The following is a 13,100-nucleotide window of genomic DNA, read 5'->3' as shown; positions in this document are numbered from 1 at the left end:
TGAACCAAACATTATCATAGATGAGATAAAGAAAAACGAACTCCGGCCTGAGTTCTCAGTAACGTTTATGACTGTGCATGTCATACAACTCATGCACATGATTTTTGAAGCTGTTGCAAGACAGCCTAGTGTGTGTGTGTGTGATACACCATATGTTCACTGATGGGATTTATTGTATTCAGTGTCTGTGAGAATGCTGTTGAGGAACTTTTCACCTTATATAACACTCTGTAGAGTCCTGATCAGGCTACTGACTGAACAAGCCTCAAGCTGAGCTCCATGTTGACGCTGTAGAACTCATCCATGCCATGTCATCCTCAAGATTTACTCTTAGTGTAAACCAGAGTCTGAAGCTGTCATAAGGACACAGGACCATCAAAGAAAAGGTGGCAGTCTGGAGACATGTTAACTGCTTTTGACCTTTGTAAACTGCCTCCAAATGTATCCAAAAACACCTCTGCGAGCTCACAGTTGCCTCTTTGAACAAGAACTTTTGTGACTTTTTTTTTTTTGTCGAAGAAGCAGTTGGACACACTGATAGGCAAGATAAGACAGAATTCACAAGACTACACTGTCACCAGTGCAACACAGGAGAAGATGGAAAGGTAATTGCACTTGACAGCTTTCGACTGAGAAGCTGAGAGAGGAGGATTTTAATGGATCGGTTTGAGCTGAGAGCTGTGTTCAACCCCGTAGCCAGAGAAAAGGTAAATACCAAGAATTCAGGGACAGACTGACGAGGCTGCTGCATCTGTTGCATCATGATCCACCATTTTTATTAGATTTTCTCGATAAACCAGTTCATACAGGCATTAAAACCAAGCCACAGCATCACAGTTAAACTTATTTACTTTTTTTGCAACATAGTAAATCACATCTCGACAGCATCGAGAAGTTAAATCCGCGAACCAATACAACAGTATGTCAGAAGAAATCAAGATAACTACACTGACAGCGCAGAGTGCCACTGTTGGCCAGAAGCTAGATTTGAAATGTATTTTGTACATTTGGAGAGGCTGTCTTAAGTCAATCCAAACCTCATGACACGACGGATCAACAGGTCTACAGACAGATTACTACAGAAGGCTGTACAGGATACAGGAAACCAACTGGAAAACTTGCCTCACAATAATATGAAAAAATAGCAGGATAGGCCTGCTGTCAGTGACAGGAATCAGGAGAGTGGGGTGTAATGCAGAAGAAAAATTATGATAATAATAATAATAATGCAAATGCATGTCGGCCACCTGGGGGTGGGGTTGCTGCAGCACCCTCAGCACCCCTGCTTCTCACAGCTCTGGCTGAGCAACTTCTCAGCGTGGAATCTCCGCCGGACCAGCTGCGTCTTACGTGCATGGCACATCAACAAGCAGCTGTCTGTGAAAACTTCACTCGTTACTCCCAGTGGCTTTGCACATGTTGCTGTGGACAGTTAATCTATTTTTATTTTTTTTCACTTGAAAAAGTAATTTTGGGAGGTGAAGGCCTGTGTAATGGGCCCAGCTGCGTTGCAGACTCTGAATTACTTGAACCCCAGGGTAGAAAAAGTTGGGCACCAATTTATGGTCAACGTAATGCACACAACTGCATTTCCGCTAATGAGTGTGGATAATAGCCACAGTTTTTAACACAACACTCCAGGCTGTGCCAAGTGTCATGTCAGCCGAGACTCATGAAGAGACTCTTGGCATGAAAAAGTACTGTACGCCAAAATTGCTTTCAAATTCTCAAACGTGTCTTCATTTTAACACTGGTGACTTGTATTAAACAAATAGAAAGTGCTCAAGAGACACAAAGATTTATGGAATAAATTACATCCTAACCCATTCATTAGATTTGAAATTGTAAATTAGTTTTTGAAAACATGTCCACCAGTGGAAATCCTGTTATTTGTGCCAAGATTTAGTTGGGGGAACAGATCTGGAGTGAAATTTATGACATCAAACTCTGATCAAACTCTCTTTCTTTAAATCCTCAGTTCATGATAAAGGTGGTGTCACTTCTCAAAACTTATTTGCAGCTTATCTACACAACAATCAGCCTTTGTGATGCACATGTAACAAATCTTGACCTTCATCAGCTGAATACCTATAATGGTTGCAAATGGTTATATCATAAGTGAATAAAAAATAATTAACATCTAGAGAATGTTTTTAAGATAAGGAGGTAAATGTTTCAATCACGTCCTCATTTATTTTGATTAATTGACTGGTTGGTTGGTTGGTTGGTTGTCTGTACTGACTGTGCTTTTAATCTTTTAACAGTGAACCTGCTGGATTCCCGCTCTGTGATGGGAGACCTGGGATGGGTGGCCTACCCTAAGAATGGGGTAAGTTTGACAATTACATAGATGTATATATCAGATATAGACCAGAAAGTTAACTTCTCTCTAAAACAACATGATCACCTACAGCTTGCGAGCACAGTTTTGGTAGTTTAAGTCGAAAACTCACTTTCTGGGTGTGACAAAAGACATCTGCAACTTTTATCATTTTACACTGAATAGCAGGCCTATAAGTGCAGGTACTTCATTTGTTTTATCAAGGTTAAAGGTTGTTTCATTTCCAAGAACTCTTAGTTCATTATCAGGGTAAATTGAATTCATGAATAAGATATTGAAAGTCACCATGGAATATATTATTCTCAAGCCAGGAATTGAATTTCCATTTCCCAGGGCAATGGCTAATTAGAGAATGACTTACTAGAGTTGGAAAATAGTTATTTCATGGTATTATATAGTGTATTTTAATGAAAAAGAAGTGGTGTTTAAAAACATTTAATAACATATTCTAGAGTTTTAAGACCTCCTCGACTCCTGAGACAGTAGTTCACAGCCCAGTCTGACACCTTTCCTTGAAAAAAATGTAATTCCCTGACCCCAAGGGGATTGATAGTGCTGTTGTTGGTTTAAACAGAAATTCATTTGTGCATCCATTTGATCCACATGGAAAGATTCCTCATATAGTCGCAACTCCTGTTGGCAAATAAGCAGCTATACCCGCCGGTCCGATAGTGCTGACCTTAGCGCTTTCTCATCTCTGGGTATTCAAATCACGGCCCTCTGTGTGGCTGTGTGTAGATGGGAGAGATAGTGCTGACAAAAGCAGCCGTATGCGCAGTCATATTAATGAAGATGTGATTATGGTGTGTGGTTTTTGACAATGCAGCTGCATAAATAACTGCATTCAGGGTAGATGGAGAGAGAGAAAATTAAAGATGGGATAGGACAATGTAAGGATTTCATTACGACATTCTCTCTTATTAGCTGTTATGTTTTTCCTCAGCTACAGTTTAAGGTGATTGAAATGTCTTTTTTTTTTTTCTAGTAAACTTGTGAGATGAAATAAATCTTCCCTGTTTGGCATTTTAAATAACAGACGTTATCCGTGTTGGCAATTGTAATTCTTCTCATGTTCACTATTTATACGACAGTGCCCAATCTGCAGCATGCTCTCTCACATTCTCCACTCACACAGACGTGCATTCACACTTGGCAGCAGTAGTCTGCCGTGGCTAAATAAGATATCGAGGATATTGTTTGTTTGATTTTTTTTTTTTCCTTTTTTAGTCTCCTGTTCCAGATGGTTTGTTTCATCCCTCGTTTTCTCCTCCTCCCTTCAATCCCCATCATCGCCTCTTCTCACATTCTTCACTTTTTTTTTTTTCTGGCCCAGCTCTCACCCCCCCCCCCCCCCCCCCCCCCCCTCCCAAACATTTGTTTGACTCTGTATCCCATTTTCTTCTCAGTCATGTCATGTGCCTCATGTTTGGACACAGTGCAGTGAAGACCACAACACTTATAGCTTGAAACTGAAGACTGTTGATTGTGAAACACGGATCGTTTTCTCTTAAAATGCTTTTCCTCTCATCTATGATAAGTTCCCTGAAATTCAATGTTTAGAGGTGAGGCTTCTTCTCTTCTTTATGCACAAGCGCTGCATTAACTGAAATCATAAAGACCTTAACAGACGCCCTTTAAAAAAAGAGAAAAAAAAATCTAATTTTGAAATCTGGCTTGGAGACATCATGCTGTAGCAAGCAGGGGACCAAAGCAAAATTTTTACCCTGAGGCCCCCTAGCAGTTTAATCTGGCAATGTGGAGACAGATGTGGTGTGAGGCAGAGGTGGAGAGAATTAGAGAGAGATGGAGAACTGCAGTCAGTAAGACTGTGACAGCCTGAGACAGACAGAGTGTGAGAGAGAAGAAACCAGGCTTCCTGTGACCTCGAGAATGTAAGTCCTCTGTCTCCTCCTGTTTTGAAGTAGGGGAGTGAAAATCACTGCTGAAGGTAGGAAAGAAAAAAAAAAGAAGAAGAGGGCGGATTGGGAGTCAAGAAGACAAAGATAAATTGGATAAAGACGAAAGAAAGGACAGAGTATGTGGCATTTAAAAATTACTTTTTGTCTCCTCCCCATGTCTCACTGTGGATGTCAGACACCAGCAGGGCAGGTGAGGTTGATGAGGGTCTTGGATGGAGACAAAAGAACAGAAAGAAATACTTGTGGACAGACTGTAATGCAGTTAACACTTGTGAAGAGACAGAATGTTGGACACTAATCCAAAGTTTCTTTTTTGCTTATGCAAAAAACAAGGTAATTATAAATAAAACAACCACCAAAGTTCAATAAAGTAATTTGAAACTCACAGGACATTTAGCTGGTATTTAAAAATGTCATGATTGGAATTTCAGTTGGTTAACGAAAGTTTGACTCCTCAGCATTAATATTAAGGTCGTGTTGGACAGAAAAAGGGGACAAAAGACATGAAGCTGAAGATAAGAAAAAAAAAACATGGTGGAATTTTGTTCCCCTGCCCATTGGGACTATTTGGCTGTCAACCCTTTATCTAATACCTCCATTACTTTGTGCTCCCTTTGCATCGGAGAAATGCTTGGCTGTAGATTGGGTGGGCTGCTGATCATATGACATTAGATGGAGGCTTTTATCTGCTGCATCTTTGAGCCTCATGAAGGGACAAGAATAAAGAAAGAAAGAAGGAAGGAAGGAAGGAAGGAAGGAAGGTGTCATTAAAGGGATGAATCTCACAATATGGATTCTTTTGCTGTCAAACCCATCTGTCTCCATTATGCCCCATCAGTCTGCCATATTATTCTGTCCTTATCTGAACATGAGTAGGCAATGCTTACCGGGTCTTTTAAGGCCGTGACACACTAAGCCAACCACAAAGAAGCTAGTGCTGACAAAGGCGGACTGATGAAAACCTCTGTGTTGCTTTGCATCACCTCAATTCTTCTGTTAAAACTTAGATCAGAAGAAAACACAAAGACTGTAGTTGATGGTGAGCTGACGGCTGACGGGCAGCTCATTCTGAGCGTGTGCGAGAGGATAAAGTAAGAAGAAAACCCCAACACCCAAGACGCCAATCTAGCCCACCATTTTCACACCACTGAATCTGTCTTGGCACGTGCTCAGAATACGAACTGAGAACATGTCTGACAAAAGGTTGCACTTAGTACTGTGAAGTATTGTTTTGTTTTTGCCTTCGGCTGATTAATTTAAAATAAGAACATTCAAATTGTGTTTATTTGAGGCCTGTAGTTGTGGTCCTCACGGAAAAGACATCTTCCAAGCAACACTGGTGACTGTTCTTCAGAAATCTTTTCAATTGATATGTTTTTGTGGTATACTTCACGTTACGCAGTTGTAGGGAAATATAATCATTGCATTCAAAAGTCGTTACAGAAACTAAGCTAAAAGTTGCTTAGGTTAATGTTAATGTTAGGCTCAGTCAGAAACTGGACACACACACAGCCTCACCGCTCTGGGTCCTGGATGTCCTGATTCTGATCTTTTTCAGACAATAAGCTTTAACAACAACACTGGAGAGTGTAACTGTGAGATTCTACCAATTGTGTTCAGTTGGTGGAATCTGCTTTCCACACTCAGTGTGAAATGATGTGAGCCGATCAGCTTGTGCAAGGAGGGGGAAAAAAAAGGCAAAACCAAAAATAAGGTGAAACCACACTAAATGGGTTTAATCACTGATTCGCCAGGCTGAGCAGCCAGTTTGAGAGCCCTCTTTCATTGACTGCCTCTCTGATTCAGCATGCTCACTTGAGCAAAGATGAGGGCAAGCTAGCGTCAAAGGTGCTGAACACACTGCAAAAACTCTGTGCAGCGGTCGGGCACAGGCGCTTAACGATGGTGCCCAGTGACAGCTAACAGTTGGCTTAGTGTGTCAGGGCTCAGACTATCTGTCCCTAATGAGGAAGGGGAGCGCCTGTTTGAGCAGTTCAAGGAGTGTTTGCTTAGAGATTTGTTGTGCTGCAGCTCTTATGCTTTTCAATGGATCCTCTGTGTTTTCCCATCAGCACATTACAGTACCATGAAGGAAGGAAGACGAGGAGAGGTAAAGGGGACAGAAGAGACAGATAAGCAAACTGTGGAGATTAACTTGAAGTGTGACAGGAGGGAGGGAAGGAGAAGTTTAAGAAGGGAAAAGGGAGAGCAGCAGATATCAGGGACAAGGAGGAAGAGAAGAAGTCAGAAGCTGCAAGGGGAAGGCGGAGAGATGGAGGAAGTGGGGGAAATGGTCGAACAGTGTTTCTGGGTTAGACTTAAGACGGGATAATTAAAGGAAGAATAGAGGACACATAGAGGGAAAATAATGATAGACATGGTTGAACTGAAAAAGCAGAGGAATGAGGCATGAGAAGAGGGATGTTAGAGTGGATGAGATGGAGGCAGAAATAGGGAAAAAGCGAGAGGGGGATGGGTGGGGGGTTAGTTAGGGTTAAGGTTTAGGGGGATTATTGTATGGTAAGGAGTGAGAAGGACAGATCTATTATAATGTCATGACAGTCAGCGGTAATGGGGAGTAATAATAAGTTGTGGACAGCTTTATAGACTTAGAGCCAGGAGGGCACTCAGCCACCACGGGGGGGCTGCTGACGGATGTGACACACGGACGCATGAGCACACCCACACACATAATAGTCAACAAAACAAACACACACTAATGAGGAGCTAGAAATATGCCTATAGGGGCCGTTCATTTGAGGGAGCAAAGTAGAAAAGGGCAGAAGGTAGAGAAGAGACCCTGCAGGAGTGAAAGAGAGGTAGGGGCTGGTTGAGAGGGTCTGAAAGGGCTGAAATTGAAAACCTTTAATTACTGGGACCATTTACCACCACTGGGACCCAGAACTCTCAGTCTGTTGGCTTTTTTGATTGTTCCCAATAAAGCATCCATTCAGCCAAAAAAAAAAAAACTGCTAGTGGTTTCTAGTTATGCAGATAGTTTCGGTTTTATGTGTCAAGGTGTGAATACAAGGAATTTGGTTGGTGTTACTCAAAAACATACATTTAAGAACCTCAAGAGAGACTTTTCTTTTTTGGAAACAGTGTCATGGCTACTCAGGATAATTCAGTCTTTGCTGTGAACAACTTCTGTAGAAGCTTCTTTGAAAGTAGTACCTCCAATACAAACTGCACACAGCAAGCATTTTCTGAGTAACAGGGATTTTGTTTTAAGCAGAGATCTCTAAAAAAAACATGTGAAAGCATGTACTTACCAAAGTATCTGTAGGGCTAGATACCACAAGGGATAAGTGGAAAAAACATCTCTTTCTTGGACTTTGAGTGAACTGACCCTTTAAGAAGAGGTTGTGTGAATTGCATGAAAGGTGAGGTGGGTGCACCGAAGATTATAATATCACATTTTTAAAACAAAGGCCCTGTGAATTGTTTTGGACAATCACTGAGAGATGAAGAGGCAAAGCAGAAATAGAGCTACTATAAAACAAACATACCAACAGTAATTTGATTTTAAATTGTAAACTATTTAGTGCACTACTCGGGCAGCTCACATTATCAGCTCGGGTGGTCCTGACCTTGTGGTGTTAGTGCGTTGCTCTTTACACCGAGCTTTGTATTTAACCCCTGAGGACCCTACACGCCTAATACCATCTACTGCAGTCTTTAATGATCCCATGAGATAGGCACTCGAACTTTCTAGAAACCTACCGCTTCCTGGAAAACCGTGCATGCTCGGTGGTCACATCATGGTCACATCATCGTAATCTCATAACTAAAACTAAAAGTACTTTTATACTTGAGATAGATTGCTCCTATTTCAAAATGAAATACACCACAAGGAAGTAAGGACACCATTTCATGAAAATCTAGAGTTTGAACCCTGCTAAGCTTTATCGAAAGTTTGTGTTTCTAAGCTCGTTTCATACAGGGTATTTATTTGCAAACTAAAGGCTTGTGTTAAATCACTGTTTGATGACTCAGTTTAAAGAGTTAGCTAATGCGAGTGTTGTGTCCCATTTCCATTAGCAATCAAACACCATTAATGCAGTCGAGCTGCAGAGTGGGAAGATTTCTAGTGGCAACAATGGCAACCACGCTTTATCCACAGATACAGAACCCATTTGGTTCCAAGCAAAACCAGAGAAGGTCATCTGTTCCGCTCCCTGCTGGGCTGCCAGTAATGATTGCTGTGTGTGTGCATGTGTGTGTGTGTTAAGCTGTGTAAAGCTCAGAGCAGGCTGGTGGATCTGTGTGATCTAACCAGTAAGAGGCTTAATGTCTGCACTGGGACTGACTGGGCTAGAGTCTGGGAGAGATAGGGACTCACTCACACACAGGCATACACTGATGTGTTTGTGCATCTATACTTCCTCATCAACATATTGCATGTAACCCTACATTTGACCTGATCCTAAGTCTAACCTTAACTTTGGAGCCATGTCTGAACCCTCAGACAGACCTCCAAAGAATTGATGACATTCAAAATGTCCTCACTTTCAAGGTCTAAAATTGAAACTGATCATCACAATGACACACACACACACTATAAACATATCAACACAAAGACGTGCATTTAACAGCACACATATGCTGTATAAAACCACGTGACAATGCCTGCGTTCATTCACAGAATGGTTCAGAAACTAAGCGATAATAACCTTAAAACAAAAGAGAGACTAAAGCAGAGAGGAAGAAAAAAAGATCATTAAAAAAGACAGATGGTGAACAAGACTGAGAGAAGAGAGTGAAAAGACAAAGACAGAAGGTTGTACACAACAGCTACAGCAAGGATTGATTAATATGGGCTATTAAGCTATAACACCAGATCATAGTCTGGTCCCTCTGGCCATATTACGGTGACATGATGAAGCGCCTGTATTAGCCATGGGAGAGTGCTAGTGATGCAGATAATAGCCATATCCCAGGAGACCTGCAGAGGGAATTAATGCTGCTGTCTGACACACACACACATACACAGGCATGGATGCAGACGCTCACATACACACAAGCTTTGAACACTGACAGAATCATTTACATATGTGCACACACACACAGGCAGGAATGGATACACACACACACTTCACAGAGGTATGGCTAAACAGTACACACAGATGAACACACCTATAAGTGCACATTAATTCTTTTTTTCGCTGACAAGAGCTCCACCCCTCATTCATGGCAAATGCATATATACCCCATAACACTATCTCATTCTTTTCTGTCGGTTGCAGTAGGAGGAAATGAGGTGGAAGGAATGAGGATTATTCTTCTATCTGTACAGAGACACACACTCATGCACACGCTCACCCTTTCCTCACCACTGTTAAGCCATTCAGAAAGGCATTGCTGAGGGTATCATTTGAATTTTTATAATACTAGCACAGATATAATACCACCAGTTTTGACACTGAGGCCAAAACTATACTCTTTTTTAAAATTCCTTGCTTTGAGGACTATAGCCATGTTTTTCCACAAAACCACCAGAACAAAAGGAGGCAAAGTTCTCAAATATTAAATCTTGTCAGTCAGCAGTGGTGGAAAGTCGATTTACTCAGGTGCTTAAAATTTCCATTTTATACTACTACTTCACTACATTTCAGAATGGCATATTGTACTTTGTACTCAACTACATGTATCTAACATTTACCAGGTACTTTTAAGATTAAACCAGTGTTTGTGAGCAGCTCTACATCCCTGTTATCAGGTACAGGCACAGGGAAGGGATACTGTTTTGTTTTCTGTTTTCTTTCCCTTCTTTTTCCCCTTCCCCTCCTTTAATCTGCTCCTTTTCTCTCCCTCAGTGGGAGGAGATCGGTGAAGTAGACGAGGACTACGCCCCCATCCATACCTACCAAGTGTGCCGGGTTATGGAGCAGAACCAGAACAACTGGCTCCACACCAATTGGATCCTGACCGAGGGCGCCCAGCGGGTCTTCATCGAGCTCAAGTTCACACTTAGAGACTGCAACAGCCTTCCTGGTGGGGTTGGGACCTGCAAGGAGACATTTAACATGTATTACTATGAAACGAATGGGGATGAGGAGGAAATGGAGGACGGAGAGATGAGAGATGGAACGGGGATGACGGAGGAGGAAGACAGAGCGATGAAGGAAAGCAGATACATCAAAATTGACACCATAGCGGCTGACGAGAGCTTCACAGAGCTGGACCTGGGGGACCGCGTGATGAAGCTCAACACTGAAGTCCGCGATTTAGGTCCTTTGACCCGGAAGGGCTTCTACCTGGCATTTCAGGATTTGGGGGCCTGCATTGCTTTAGTCTCAGTGCGGGTTTTCTACAAACGCTGCCCGTTTCTAGTGAAGAGTCTGGCCGAGTTCCCCGACACAATCCCAGGCTCAGAGGCCTCGCAGCTGGTGGAGGTAGTGGGCCGCTGCGTTAATAACTCCCTGCCTTTATATGAGCCTCCCAGGATGCATTGCAGCACAGAGGGAGAATGGCTGGTGCCTATCGGGAAGTGTGTATGCCAGCCGGGGTTTGAGGAACTCAACGGATCCTGTCAAGGTGAGAGTGGAAAATTTGTGTGTGACGTAAAGCTGAAGTAGTTAATTATCAAAGAAAAGTGGCAGAAATTACTGATTCCAGTTTATCAAATGTGAGAATTTGCTGCTTTTTATTTTTCATATCATTGTCCAGTGTCCAGTGTTCAATTTTTTTGGTCTCTTCAGGTTTGTGAGTGCACATTGATGTATGTTGTTCTTTTGGGTTACTATCTTCATCCCGTGCGTTTATTTTTATATCCATGCACATGTTTGTTTTAAGGATTGTGCGCTTGAGTGTGTGTATGGATCTGTTTATTCTTTTACTAAGGGTGTTTTCGCACTCTGTGTGTGTGTGTATGTGTGTTTCTCCTCAGCTTAGTGCAGGGTATTCCCCTGAGCCCCGCAGCACTTTGCTGCTCTCATGCAGCCGCTGTTCTGCTCCGACTCGAGCCCAAACATTCCCACCGCCGACCTTAACTGCCATTTCCACGGGCACCCAGGGCCTCTCTATTTTTCTCTCCTTCGCTCCTCTGAAATTTTCCTCTGTGCTGTCTTTAAATTACTCAATTTTCAGACTTGCACACCAGACTCCTACTTGCAACCAAGAGCAGCTTTGAGCAGCATAGCGAAATTTCAGGAAAAAAAAAATTCCAGAGAACAGTTATTGCAGCAGCATGAGGCTATGTGGTACAGAAAATTGAAACGTGTGATCATCTGGTAGCTCTTGAGTGTTTCATCTCTTCACACAATGTTCCACCAGTCAACTGTCAGTCTCAAGAGATGAACCAACTTTTTGCTTTTCTAATTTGTACGTGTGTTAGTGTGAGTGTGTATGTTTAGTATAAGAAATACAAATTATATAAACCCACTCCATAGCTCAAAACATTTCCATGTCCTCTGTAATGACTCAAGTGCTAATACACTAGATATACTATATTATTCCTGTGCAACAAAGCTTGTATGATACATAATTGGAAACTGGCTTGAATATTAGAGAAGTGCAGTTAGTGGTGTTCCAGTAAATCCCTCTCTTTCAGGACTAGCACCTCTTTCAGCTGTGATCAGTTCATTATTATCAAATGGCAAAACATAGTAGCTATGTAACAAACCGTCTGTGGCTTTACTTCATCAGACACGGAGCCTCTGTGGGGAGATCATTAGGAAATAGCTGTCAGTAGGCCACTGGCCTGCCTGGAGTCATACTGCATCAGCCTGTGCAGTGACCCACACTGTTACAGACCTGTGGCTGACAAGGCTTTAAAACATTCTGGTGTTCAGCAGTAATACCTGAGAGCTCATTCTGTACTGCATCAACAAGATGTGTGTAGTTTAGAAAAGGAACATCTTTGAGGATTATTTACTGCACATAAGCGTACCACTGCATGGAGAAAGAAAATCTGAATAATACACTGATTACCACGCTTTAGCTTGCTGCCCAGTTATGGAATAGGCAGTTATGCTTTATATAGTTGTGACTAATCTGGTTTGAGTTGAGTTGAGTCAGCATGAACCGTGTTGATGAATATTCAGAAGTGTATGACATGTACAGTAGTTTCATCGAAAAATAAATATATATTGAACTTTTAGACGGATTGCAATGCTAAATCGTACAAATATTTATCCCCAGAGGATGAATCCCACTTGATACAGGTAGTCACTCTGGGGACTTTGGTGGTAAAAGGGAAAATTAATATGTATGTATATGCATTGTTGCAACTGTCTTTTTGTTTAATGACACATGAATAAAAAATACACCTGAGTCAGTTCTGGTGTGGACTGAGCTTAAAAGAGGCAGCCAAAAAGTCGTATTCCCGTCACACCCCTGTTCACAAAGAGGTGTTGGGGTGTTACATGACACTGTAATAAAATTTGACCCTGCCACCATGTCTTGCAAAAAGCCGACAGTATGCCTGATGGGCTGTTTTCACTGTCCTGTCGCAGCAGAACAAAGTTTCACGGTTGCAGGACTTGATTTTCATTTTAATGAGTTTTGGAGTGTTTTGCATTCCAGGAAGATGAAGTTGTGTGATATGCTAATTTTATTTTATTTTTTTTTTCCATTGCTTAAACATTTTAGAATAAAAACATCTACAGTGTTCACGGTAAAATTGAGTGAATTTTTGTTTTTTTTTTCAGTTTTATTTAATTTTTTATTTCATTTCTCTTTAATCATGTTCATATGAACAGAAGTAAACATACTTGGCAGTGAGCCGTCAGAGCAGAACACAGCCTGATCCTTGCAATTGATGAAGCTACAGGATGATTTTTTTTTTTTCTTACTGTTTTGAATGCAGATGAAACTGTTATAAAGTCTGACAGCCTTTG

The 13,100-nt window shown here is 41.7% G+C and overlaps 1 protein-coding gene across 5 annotated transcripts in view; it reads left to right on the top strand.

The window, feature by feature from the left end:
• Positions 1-2,269: 2,269 nt before the first annotated feature.
• The window catches only part of LOC121195296 (ephrin type-A receptor 5), a 49,183-nt gene continuing 38,352 nt past the window's right edge, over positions 2,270-13,100 (top strand). For 4 of the 5 annotated variants that reach the window (XM_041058676.1, XM_041058678.1, XM_041058675.1 and 1 more), the window contains exons 1-2: positions 2,270-2,329; positions 10,077-10,797. In XM_041058676.1, coding sequence (XP_040914610.1) covers positions 2,291-2,329; positions 10,077-10,797 — 760 coding nt within the window. In that variant the 5' untranslated portion in view covers positions 2,270-2,290. The remainder of the gene's footprint in view (positions 2,330-10,076; positions 10,798-13,100) is intronic. The other variant, XM_041058677.1, reaches the window with a different exon arrangement.

The sequence above is a fragment of the Toxotes jaculatrix genome, chromosome 16 (assembly GCF_017976425.1).
Source record: "Toxotes jaculatrix isolate fToxJac2 chromosome 16, fToxJac2.pri, whole genome shotgun sequence".
NCBI lineage: Eukaryota > Metazoa > Chordata > Actinopteri > Toxotidae > Toxotes > Toxotes jaculatrix.
This window is presented reverse-complemented; position numbering and strand designations above follow the sequence as displayed.